Source organism: Protomyctophum parallelum, assembly GCF_964188405.1.
Source record: "Protomyctophum parallelum genome assembly, chromosome: 13".
In the NCBI taxonomy this organism is placed as follows: Eukaryota; Metazoa; Chordata; class Actinopteri; order Myctophiformes; family Myctophidae; genus Protomyctophum; species Protomyctophum parallelum.
Genome location: NC_139708.1, coordinates 28937333 through 28950425, shown reverse-complemented (window position 1 = coordinate 28950425; position 13093 = coordinate 28937333). Strand labels below are relative to the sequence as shown.

At 43.6% G+C, this 13093-nt stretch overlaps 1 protein-coding gene across 3 annotated transcripts in view; it reads left to right on the top strand.

Annotated features, from left to right (window-relative positions):
* clec16a (C-type lectin domain containing 16A) overlaps positions 1–13093 on the top strand; it is a 47736-nt gene that overhangs the window by 15634 nt on the left and 19009 nt on the right. For all 3 annotated transcript variants that reach the window (XM_083780732.1, XM_083780731.1, XM_083780730.1), the window contains exons 10-15: positions 3653–3971; positions 6228–6342; positions 7783–7883; positions 8372–8491; positions 9041–9156; positions 12025–12069. In XM_083780732.1, the coding sequence (XP_083636858.1) occupies positions 3653–3971; positions 6228–6342; positions 7783–7883; positions 8372–8491; positions 9041–9156; positions 12025–12069 (816 nt within the window). The remainder of the gene's footprint in view (positions 1–3652; positions 3972–6227; positions 6343–7782; positions 7884–8371; positions 8492–9040; positions 9157–12024; positions 12070–13093) is intronic.

Sequence of the window (13093 nt, the reverse complement as noted above, 5' to 3'; positions counted from 1 at the left end):
CTTTGCTCAAAGATACTCCAAAGGTACCTTAGCAGTTATTCTTTCTTTCTTTTCAAAATCTTCAAATCTTCAAAATCAAAGTTTGCAAGCATAAAGTCACGCGTTATGGGAAGAATCAGGAGAATCAAGTAAGAGTATAGCCTTCACTCAGTATTCAGTTATATAAGAAAGGTCAGACCACTCTTAAGCGTTGGTGACACAGAAGAAATATGAAAATAGAAAACCTCAATCCCATAGCAGTTATTGTTCCCCTGTAAAAGGAAAATAATTAAAAACATTCATATTGTTTTATTGGCTGTGATTGTGCAGTTTTCTCTGATTTCAACCCAACTTTATTTATAGAGCACATTTAAAAGCAAGTTGAAGTGCTTTACAGAATATCTGGGGATACAAAAAAAGAGTACACGAAACACACAAGTCTGAGACAAAAAACACAAATTAGCATAGAATCACAAATAAATAAAATATGGACTCGGGCAACACCAATAAAGCTCACTCTGGATTAAAAGCTTGGGAATAAAAAGCGGTTTAAGACATAGGGAATGAAACATTACCCCAGGTGTGTGTCTGTGTCTGTGTCTGTGTGTGTGTGTCTGTGTCTGTGTCTGTGTCTGTGTCTGTGTCTGTGTCTGTGTCTGTGTCTGAAGGGTTAGCCACATAACCAGAACAGGGGCAAATGTGGTCACGCCTTCTGGCACCTGTCGGAATGCTTTGTACTAGTTGTAGTCTGTGAAAGCAGCCCTGGCTAACCCCGATATATATTCTTTTGACTGTAGAAACAAACAAATTATGTTGGCTCAGCCGCCCAAAGTCTTTTCTTGTTTAGCTGTGATGTGGCAGGAAAATTATCTCACATGATGGTGGAACGCTGTGTGAGGTCAGGTGCCTCTAACCCTCTAACCCAGATCCCTTTCCTGGAAGGTGTGCGAGCGTGCACGCACATTTATATTTGATAGTATCTTACACTCTGACCTCCATTTATTTCTCAGCACTTGCTGAGCACGAGTGGTTTACCAGAACAGTTTGAACAGGTGCAACACACACACACACACACACACACACACACACACACACACACACACACACACACACACACACACACACACACACACACACACACAGACAGAAACTAGTCTGTGGTTCATTCCATAATGGTAAACAAGTTTGATACCCAGGGGGCACGGTGACACAGTCACCTGTCGCCTCACAGCTAGAAGGTCCCTGGTTCGATTCCCGCCTGGGATACTTGGGGTGTGTTCTCTCCTCCGCGTCATCAGAACCCATACCGTACCCTAGGTGGGCTATAGGCTAATTGAGGCTCACAACGGATCTTGAGCTTGTAGATTGTCTATTTTGAAGTGGGCATTATTAAGAGGGTAAACAAAGTGTACAGTATGTGGTAAGGATCATTCAGCATGGATATGACATTCAAACCACAAACATAACAAAAGACTGTGGTTTGTTCATTTGACATGCGTTTTCCCATAATGCACTGCTCCTGCCAGAAGGAGCGGGTGCTGATGAATTGCAGAGGCTTTTCTTGACAACACTTGTTGGAAAAAGGAGGTCAGGCTTCTGATACTGTACACCACGTGTGTGTGCGGTGTGTGTGTGTGTGTGTGTGTGTGTGTTGAATACGATGAAATAGGGCAGTTTCATTTCATGACACCCGATCCTCTTCCCCATCTTGTGATCTGTGACAAATGATTATGTAATCCTCAGGTGTGTGTGTGTGTTGCAGCATGAAGCCTAATTTATACCCCATAGAACAACAATATGTTTGAATCAATATCAGGTCTTTTCCCCAATTGTTATTCATTATGATTCAGTCAATGTTTTGGGTCGGCAAGGGTTCTTCTTTGTTAAAGGTTCTCTTGTGAAGCAATAACGTATCATGTCATCTTTGTACTCAACATAACGAGGTAATACCTTAGAGTATATATGAATAGAGACGGCACCCGGAGGAAACCCTGAGGAGAAATGGACATAGTGGCCGAATTTGGTATTGCAGCGTACGTTGACTATCATTGTGCACGTTCACGATGACACGTAAACGCTGTTTCATACGTGAACGCACGTGAACGCCTGCGATGATAGTCAACGGCAGCGCGTTCATGTGTTTGGGGGCAAATCCATCCCAGAATGCACTCTGTTCCTACCCGGAGGGGGAGCGAAATCGCCTCATGCGCTTTAGAGCAAGCTTTAGAGCTTTAGAGCAAGTGGATGGGAGGAGAACTCGGGTGCCGTCTCTATTCATATACTCTAAGGGTAATACAGCTGAGGCGTTGAGCTTTGTTACACAGCAGAACAGCCCAGCTCGAGTTCAGTTCAGCAAGTCAAACAATCCTTTGTGTGTGTGTGTGTGTGTGTGTGTGTGTGTGTGTGTGTGTGTGTGTGTGTGTGTGTGTGTGTGTGTGTGTGTGTGTGTGTGTGTGTGTGTGTGTGTGTGTGTGTGTGTGTGTGTGTGTGTGTGTGTGTGTGTGTGTGTGTGTGTGTGTGTGTGTGTGTGTGTGTGTGTGTGTGTGTGTGTGTGTGTTTGTGTTTGTGTTTGTGTTTGTGTTTGTTTGCGAGCCATGTCCCACAGCACTATGTGGTCACTATCATATTGTAAAGTGTAAAAAGGAAGTGGCTTTTACCAATGTGGTAGAGCCTGTATTTACAGTAAGATCGTGTGTGTGTGCACACTTACCGTACAAGCATGCAAATGTGTGTGTTACGGACGGTAAGGACCCAGCAGTATTTCAACAGGTGTGCAGATAAGCGCACACACATTGTTTTTCCAGTCTTAAACGCAGTGAAGGTGAACGAATGGCTTCTTGAGAACAGGGTTGTGAAAGCATTAGATTTAAAGGTATATTCAGTGATTTCACTTAATTCAAATATCACTTATTTTTTTGTTTTGTTGTGATAATCCTCCCTATTATAGAGTGTGCTGACCATAATAAGGAGTTCCTCCCTGTCCCCAGTTAACCCCTGGGGGTCAAAAAACCTTAGGTTTCGTTTTTGACTCTCTATCCTGATTGGACGAAAGGCTGGGTCCCAGGCCAAAAACGAAACCTACGGTTTTTTGAGTGAAATCACTGAATATACCTTTAAAATGACATTTCATTTATGCAAGCACCAGTCTCTCTCTCTATTGTAATCTATTTTATTCTATTCTTATCATTCCTATCATCACTTATTATTCATATTGAAAGCAGTGTTATTACTCAGGAAGAAATACGTTACTATTACTCATTTATAAAAAAAAATATATATAATATAATATTATATTACTTCTACTTGGTATCAAGAGTAATATATATTATATTACATATTTAATTCTATTTTTTTTATCTGCATATTTCATATATTGTAATATTAATCCTTACAGGAGGAGTCAAAAATCAACCAAACAGCAGAACTAAACACATTGAAGTCTCTCAGACCAACTGTTGCAGATGCTTCAACAAACAAGGCTTGGTTTGCCGTATAACGGGTCGCAAGTAAAAAATGGCTGATCTGATATGGATACACGATATTATTGTATGGTTATTTTTGAAGTTATGACCACCTACAAGGTAACAAAAAGAAAGGTAAAAAAACAAACAAAAAACGGACTATTTTGTCCTAACTACTTAAATGTTTTTTCCTCTCCTCTCCTGTCCTCCAGGCCAGTGGGGCAGCCGTGCGACGGTTCACCAAGCCCTCCGAGTCCCTGGAACGCTCCCTGGAGCTGTCGCGGCACCGCGGGCGCAAGAGGACCCAGAAGCGACCCAACTACAAGAACCTGGGCGAGGATGAAGAAGAGGAGAGGACCGGGGGTGCAGGAGGAGGAGGAGAGGAGGGATGGGAGGATGACATCAGAGGAGGTGGAGGAGGAGGAGGAGGAGGAGGAGGAGGAGAGAGGGAGAAGGGAAAAGGTACAGAGGCAGGAGGAGGAGGAGGTGTGAGTTCTAAGGGGAGCAGAGCGAATGGGGAAGCAGCGGAAGGTGAGTGAGGAGTACAGGACAGCGTGTGCGTATATATATATATATATGAGTGTGTGTTTGGTTTAATTTATTGTTTGCCCACCGGCATCGATCGAATACCCCCATCTCTCCCATGACTCACTCTGCCCACCCAGCAGCCACCAGGGGGGCAGGCTGCCTCCTCTCCAAACTGGCTTCACTGATTACTATAGGAATTCTGCAGGCGCTCCTCTTATTCAGAGCGATTTACAATGTTAAGAGTGACTTATAAAGTTGCATTCTAAATGGTGTGCGTTCTCCATAGCATTTACATTGCCTTGCCTTTTGGGCTGAGTTCATGCTTCTGAGTCAACGGGTGTCTGCGAAGGTGTTTACACAGATTGACAGTGAGCTGTGATTGGTCTGCTTTGTCCGCTAATCTCTCTTTCTGGGTGCGATCGATGGGAGCAGTGTGACTGGACATAGTAGAATAGAGATGAATGGAACTGGCTCAACCGATTGATTGATTCCTCAAATCTGTTCCTGTTGGGCGAACAAGCGCTGAACACGGCGTAAGTCAAAGGAGTGGAAATATACTGTGGTCTCACAGGTCATCTCCACAGCCTCTCTAATATACTGTCTCTGCTTCTTGCAACGTAATCTTTTATCAATAATACTAAAATGAATGAATCTTCCAAAGCCAACCTTCTCTTCAACACCATGTCGGATGATTACTCCTAGGTTTTTCGAGAATTATTGCTCCTCGAAAACAACATTGCTTCATTCATAGTTTGGTGAACTATGAATGGGAAGTTCCAGACCCCCGTCGGTTCCGGTGTGCCGCCCCACGTCCGAAACGGTTGAAAAATGACAGAGTTACCGTATGGGGGGGGGGGGGGGTCCCCCATACGGTACTGTCATCATATATACAGTTAATATGTGCGTGTGTGTTAGGTTGCGCACAAGTGGTGAAAAACAACCATGCTGTTTTTGTGCTCAGACGCATCCACCCAGCCAGCCACCCAGACACCCACACACATGGCTCCGTAAGGGAGTTGTTGCACTCAAAAACGTGTAGACTGTGGCTCAGGAGGTAGAGCAGGTCGTCCAATGATCCATGGGTCGGCGGTTCGAATCCCGGCTCCTCCTGTCTACATGTCGAAGTGTCCTTGGGCAAGACACTGAACCCCCAAATTGCTCCCGATGTGCTGGTTGGTATACCTTGCATGGCTTCCGCCGCAATCGGTGTATGAATGGGTGAATGTAATGCACAATGTACGTAAAGCGCCTTGGATAAAGGCGCTATATAAATGCACCATTTAGGAGAAGCTCTGGGGTAGTTTTGAGACGAGGCTCCCTCTCCCTCTGCCTGCTGCTCTCCTTGCCATTTCACCGTGGTTGCCATGGCTCCCACGGAGCGCCACGCCCACCGCAGGCTCCGTGTGCTGCCACGGTTTCCACGGCGATGGACACACACACACCATCCATCCTGTACTCCTCACCTTTCCACCTGTCTCTCACTCCTGTGTGTGTGTGTGGGGTGTTTGTGGTTGCATACAGTGTGTGACTGACTGTGTTTTTATATGTCGTATATAATACATACATATATAATATATGTATATATAATTCATTAAATGTTTTCGCTGTTCACCAGAAATGACTTAACTACTATTTCTAATAATTTTAATCATAATAATAACTACAGTCCATTATTGCTGTAAAGAGGAAAAACTGTAAAACTAGCCTGTCGCCAGTCTTCGCCAGGCCGGGTTGCCTATGCAGGTCCCGCAAACTTTGGAAGGCAGTTGGAATGGCATCTGAAAAAAAATCTAGTCTCGTCCACACCTTTCGGCTTTCATCTGGCGGAGACAAGCAGTCTTAATCGTGTGACATGCCAAAGAAGCGAAAATAGGTGATGTATTGTACATACAAGCTCACAAAGCATTGCAATGCTTGTAGATCTGCTCTGGGAGATATTGATCATTTTCAAGTACAATGACGTGCCCACAATTGTCAGTGGATGTATCCAATGAATAGTATTTACAGCGCTTGGATGTATCCAATGAATAGTATTTACAGAGTATTTACACTGGGAATTTCTTTTCAATTTCCTGAAAAGGAAAGATTTCAGACCTAGTCGTTCTCTCCCCATCAGCTCATAATCACTGGTGATGAAAGTGCATCTTTCCGTGCGTGTGTGTATTTATTTCGAGTGCGTGTGGAATACAAATGTAAATATAGTGTTATGTGTTGGAGGGGGAAAAAAGTTCTTTACTGTGTGTGTGTGTGTGTGCATAGAGATCGAGATGGTAGTAATGGAGAAATGTAAGGTATCGGAGCTCACAGAGCAGAACACCACAGATGAGGAGAAGACGGCTGCCGCAGCTGCACGCACACACACACACAGGAGCAGGTACGCACACACACACACACACACACACAGGAGCACGCACACACACACAGGAGCAGGTACACACACACACACACACACACACAGGAGCACACACTGGGGCGACTGTGGCTCAGGAGGTAGAGCAGGTCGTCCAATGATCCATGGGTCGGAACCCCAAATTGCTCCCGATGTGCTGGTTGGTACCTTGCATGGCTTCTGCCGCAATCGGTGTATGAATGGGTGAATGTAATGGGTGAATGTAATGCACAATCTATGTAAAGCGCCTTGGATAAAGGCGCTATATAAGTGCACCATTTACCACGCACACACAATCATAAGAGTGAACTTCCGAATTAATTCCTTTGTTAAACCCCTGTCTCCGTCTCTCTCTAGACCTTTCCTAGACATGGTGTACAGTGTTAAACCCCTGTCTCCGTCTCTCTCTAGACCTTTCCTAGACATGGTGTACAGTGTTAAACCCCTGTCTCCGTCTCTCTCTAGACCTTTCCTAGACATGGTGTACAGTGTTAAACTCCTGTCTCCGTCTATCTCTAGACCTTTCCTAGACATGGTGTACAGTGTTAAACCCCTGTCTCCGTCTCTCTAGACCTTTCCTAGACATGGTGTACAGTGTTAAACCCCTGTCTCCGTCTCTCTAGACCTTTCCTAGACATGGTGTACAGTGTTAAACCCCTGTCTCCGTCTCTCTCTAGACCTTTCCTAGACATGGTGTACAGTGTTAAACCCCTGTCTCCGTCTATCTCTAGACCTTTCCTAGACATGGTGTACAGTGTTAAACCCCTGTCTCCGTCTCTCTAGACCTTTCCTAGACATGGTGTACAGTGTTAAACCCCTGTCTCCGTCTCTCTCTAGACCTTTCCTAGACATGGTGTACAGTGTTAAACCCCTGTCTCCGTCTCTCTCTAGACCTTTCCTAGACATGGTGTACAGTGTTAAACCCCTGTCTCCGTCTATCTCTAGACCTTTCCTAGACATGGTGTACAGTGTTAAACCCCTGTCTCCGTCTCTCTAGACCTTTCCTAGACATGGTGTACAGTGTTAAACCCCTGTCTCCGTCTCTCTCTAGACCTTTCCTAGACATGGTGTACAGTGTTAAACCCCTGTCTCCGTCTCTCTCTAGACCTTTCCTAGACATGGTGTACAGTGTTAAACCCCTGTCTCCGTCTATCTCTAGACCTTTCCTAGACATGGTGTACAGTGTTAAACCCCTGTCTCCGTCTCTCTCTAGACCTTTCCTAGACATGGTGTACAGTGTTAAACCCCTGTCTCCGTCTCTCTCTAGACCTTTCCTAGACATGGTGTACAGTGTTAAACCCCTGTCTCCGTCTCTCTAGACCTTTCCTAGACATGGTGTACAGTGTTAAACCCCTGTCTCCATCTCTCTAGACCTTTCCTAGACATGGTGTACAGTGTTAAACCCCTGTCTCCGTCTATCTCTAGACCTTTCCTAGACATGGTGTACAGTGCGTTGGACTGCACCAATGAGGACTACCATGCCCTGTTTGTCCTCTGCTTACTCTATGCCGTCTCCCACAGCAAAGGTACAATATTGCATTTATTTATTTATTAGTAATTTGTGTTTTTGATTCGATTTTAGTTACATTAGTGTTTAGAAAAGCCTCCTTGTGGACAGGTGTTTAAAAGTGGGCTATAACACTTAAACAATGCATCTGGTTCGTCCAATGTGATTGTTGTGATGTCCATGTCAAATAGAATAGAAATAGAAGAAACCCAAAATAACGAGGTACTCTGCTATGTGAGACAGACAGACAGACAGACAGACAGACAGACAGACTGCAGACTGATGCATACGGTAGGTAGACCCGTCTGTTTTACACAGCAGAGTGGGTCCCTGTAGTGAGGATTAATGTTGTACTGTCTATAAATTACATATTTACATTTTGCTGTTTGACTGTATCTGTCTCCCTGTCTATGGGCTGAATGTGTGTGTGCACGTGTGTGCACGTGTGTGTGGGTGTGTGTGTGTGTGTGTGTGTGTGTGTGTGTGTGTGTGTGTGTGTGTGTGTAGGTATAAACCGTGACCTGCTGGAGCGTCTTCAGCTTCCTGTCCCTGAGCAGGAGAGAACATCGTACAGTCTGGTCCTCGTAGAAAGACTCATCAGAATCATGAGCCAGTCTGCACTACCAGGTAACACACACACACACACACACGCACACACAATGGCCCAAATGTGGAGTCATACATCATAGATAGGGTTGTCCTGATCCGATCACGTGATCGGACATCGGGGCCGATCACGTCATTTTCAAATGATCGGAATCAGATCGAGACAAAGAATAAAACGTGATCGGGACATCCCTAGTATCAATACTCTATCGGTAGATCCATATCATGATATTAGACTGGATATTGACTGTGATTTTGGATATTGTACTTTTTTGATAAGGCATAAGTGTCAAAATCAAATGATCGGAATCGGATCGGGGGCAAAACATACCGTGATTGGGACATCCCTAATCATAGATATATTATGTCATAGACGACTGACGTAACAGCCTGTGAAACAAATGAGAGCCACATGATCTCATTTTGTATGAAGTCATTTACATTTTCAATTAGTCGCATGCCGTAACATGTGCAATTTTGAGATCCCACATTTTTGTCCTTGTAAAGTACTGTACATACCTGTTCTTTCAGCGTAAAACTCAGGCTCTGTGTGTGTGTGTGTGTGTGTAGATGGTAAGGTGCGTCTTGCCACACTGGAGTTGAGCTGTTTGTTACTGAAGCAGTCGGTTATGTCTGGGACTGGGAGCCATTGTATCATCAAAGATGTTCACTTGGCCTGCCTGGAGGTACACACTCTCTCACACACACACACACACACACACACACACACACACACACACACACACATGCATGGTTTTGTTATCATTCATCAGGACAGATGAAGGTCTAATCGACCGAAACGTTGACCAATAAAGTTGACCAAGTCAAGTTTCTGACAGTGTGCGGGACCCTTCTTTGTTTTTCAAAGATAACCTTTTTAAGTGTGCTTTATTGCCCTACGCACCTGTCACTAGCCTTCTGAGGTGTGCATCGGCCTTTTGCTAATACGCCCACTCAAAGTGAAAGGGTGATCCATGCCTACTCAAAGTGAAAGCTTGATGCGCACCCACTCAAAGTGAAAGCGAGTGAAATATGAGTCTTTCGGATCTGCTCTGGGACAATGCACAATGTGCGGCCAGACATTTCCATTACTGGTGGATGCTCTCATAAACAGGCACATTGATAAGGCTATCAATTTGATGGGGCTTAATTGATAAGGCTTATCGGGTGGTCTGAGAAACCGATATGCGCTTTCCCATAGGCGTGTGCCCATGATGGCGATTTTAGCGAGTGTGCAGCAACACACTGCCACACCGCCAGGCACAAATAAGAGAGTCGGCGATATGTGCGGGTAGTGCTGCTGTAAGATACTGTTTAGGGGTAATTATTTTGTAAATAAAAAACAGTTCCAAATTTCCAATACATTTTTACACAAAATATGTAACAAAGGTAGTTTCTTTTCCCGAACGGGCTGTGTGATTGCAGCATAATGTATACAAAAAGAACAGATCTACAAGCATCACGCTTCAGCGTGATGCTTGGTTAGCTTCTAGGTCTGTTCCTTTGTCACGTGACAGCAACCTGTGCAAGCTGCAGCACATGAGCGGAACAGTGAGTGAAAATTGCGCAGACTGTTATATAGTCCTGGAAATTCTGTTAAATATACGGGAAAGGTTTTGAAATTTCATTAGAAAAAATGTGTGGGAACCCTAGAGGGTAGTGCCAACTAAGGCATAGCCCACTTTTGTCCTGGATGAGAGTCAACAGGATAAATATCCCAGTGTGTTGCAAAACCACTGCCTTTTCGTGATCTACATTCTACTGTTTGTCGTGTTGATTTAAGGAGCCTTGTGTCCCATATAGCAGAACTTAAAATAACAAAACAAGAATGAAAGATCAACTGTTACTCAGTGCTTTATTACATGTACGTGTACGTGTCAGACGGACACATATTTGTGTCATTGATTTGCCAAGTCAAATGTTTTGTTCTGTCCTGCTTTGTCCTGGTGTGACGTTACGTTAAATAACGGCACGAGAAATGGATCCGATGACTGACGGGATATGTTTATTTTTCCCGGCAAGCAATGTTCCGTACCGTCACAGCCTTGAAGCTTCCATTGATTTTCATTAAATCCATTCTCTGCACATACTCTGTGTGTGTGTGTGTGTGTGTGTGTGTGTGTGTGTGGCTCCTCCTCCCTGTGTCATCCTGCTGGGAAACTGTTAATCACGCCCTTGTCTTCATTCACTGGAAAACACTGATGTAATCTCATTTTTAGTAGTGTACTAAAGTAAAAGCACTCATTATCAATGGCCCATTTAACAAATTAATATTAATAACTAGTAACTAAAATATATTTTCATTTCAAAATATTTGCTACTGACATGTCACATGTCATAATTAGAAAAAAGTACTAAAGTAAAGTAAAAGGACCTAAAATAAAGTACAGTACTTGAGTAAATGTACTAAATGTACTGGCAATCCCAGAGAGACCAGTCTCTCTGGTATTGCAGGAGGACACTTTGGTACTGCTCTAACGTAATCTCCTCATTTCTACTATTGCTTCAGAACAGGAAAATATCAGGATTGTGTGAAACTGTTTTCTGTCCTTTGCCAAAGGACTTTGTCTCTTCTGATCAATGGCCTGAGTCAAGGCTTTGAGTTAGTTTTTAGTTTTTTTTGTGTGCAGGAAAACGATGAATACATACTGACCGAAACAAACGTATAGATAATGTGTCGTTTGATTTTACATATCTGTGTTTACGAGTTTAGTTTTTTTAAATAAGGGTGTTCATAACTCTGAAAGTGTAAAAATGTACCTGTAAGAGTTAAGTAAGGGCAGTAATTATTATAGCACCTTTCAACAACAAGGCAATTGCTTTTCATAAAATAAGCAAAAGAAACGCATTGTATAAAGGACAAGTAGGCAGTTAAAACAGCAAGCACACAGTCACATACTCAGTGTTTATTTATCCATTTGCCAGACAATGCCATGACCACTACATTTCCCCTGCAGGCTCAGTAACTTACGGTCTACCTAGCTATCTCCAAGACACCCTCCAATCTACTCCAGAAACACCTGCTCACTTTCATTTTTAATCATGTTGATTCACAACACTATGGTGTCATAAAGAAGAATGCACATAAACTAGTTACTAAATACTATAACTTATCTTATCAGTCCTTGGCCTCTTGTCATGTTCCCGATATACAGGGTACAAAGATGGTGTTATTGTTGCTGTTGGCAAAGGATGTGTGTCTCATATGCGCACAAGCATGCGCGTGACACGCACGCGCGCGCGCGCACACACACACACACACACACACACACACACACACACACACACACACACACACACACACACACACACACACACTCTTTCAGACATGTTTATTATATTGAAATAGATTCTGCTCATTTCTACAGACTAACTAATGTTCCTAATTGTTTGCATGTCTCTCTCTCTACATAGAATCCAGTCCATACCCTGTCCCTCTTCTTTAATTTCTCAAAATGTTAACCCATCATTACCATTCTAATGGGAAAAGGGAATTTTAGTGTGTTTATCCTGTCGATTAATATTGTTTATTATTATTTGTGTCTTTATTCCAGGGCGCTAGGGAAGAAAGCCTGCATTTGCTCAGGAGATTCTACAAGGCAAGTAACACACACACCTCTCGGGCTTAATTTCTCAGATTAATCAGTTCGATGCTTTTGTTTGTTTGTTTGTTTCTTTTTAAACGTACAACTCTGAGAGGCATCGGAGTGCAAATGACAGTCAGATACTGTAGATGGGCAGAGAAAAGAGCCAGCTGTAGTTGGCTGGATAGACAGAGAAAAGAGAATGTACCATAGCCGAGCTAGGTAGACAGATAATTGAGTGTACTCTACCTAGGTGTAGACAGACAGACTGTGATTCTTCTGTTGTAACAAACACAGACACGTTGATACCCAGAACAATGTTATTATCAGAATAAAGGCTTAAACGAGCTCTTCCAGCTATTCAAACCCTGTAATCAGACCTAAACCATTGCCCACCCAGTGTGTGTGAGCTCACATGCACACTTTTTTTTAATATAGCCCAGATGGGGAGATTCCCCAGATTTCTATAATGATTGTGTTGAAACATGTTGCCTCCTCCAACACGCGCGCACATGCACGCACGCGCGCACACGCATTCGGAAACTCTACTCTCTATTGAGGGGGAAGGAGTCCCTAGCTCCAAGCACTCCAAGCACTGGGTCGGCTTGCAGAAACCCAAAAATTGGAAGAGTCAATTACAGGGCCCTGAGCGCAGACACTGATTGGTTCTTCCATTGTTTTGTTTCTGGAAAACGCCCACCCAGCGCTTGGTGCCAGACTGGTCAGGTCTGCACTAAGACATTATGATGTATGATTCATGAGACTGGGATGCGAGGATGGTTATTATCCTGGTTATTACTATTACTTGTTGTATAATAATAAGTAATCCAGCACTCATTAAGTCACACTCGACCGGACCGGCTACTTAAAATTTGACACCCCTGGTTAAAGCCCTGGCAAAAAAGTTGTTGACGGGCAGTCGATGGAACCAACATCATTTACATCCTCTGCTCTGAGGCATTCTTGGAAATAATGGTTTGTTTGGGAATGTGGTGATATAGTAGCAAAAGTGATTGCTGAGACATTGATGCATGCCCAT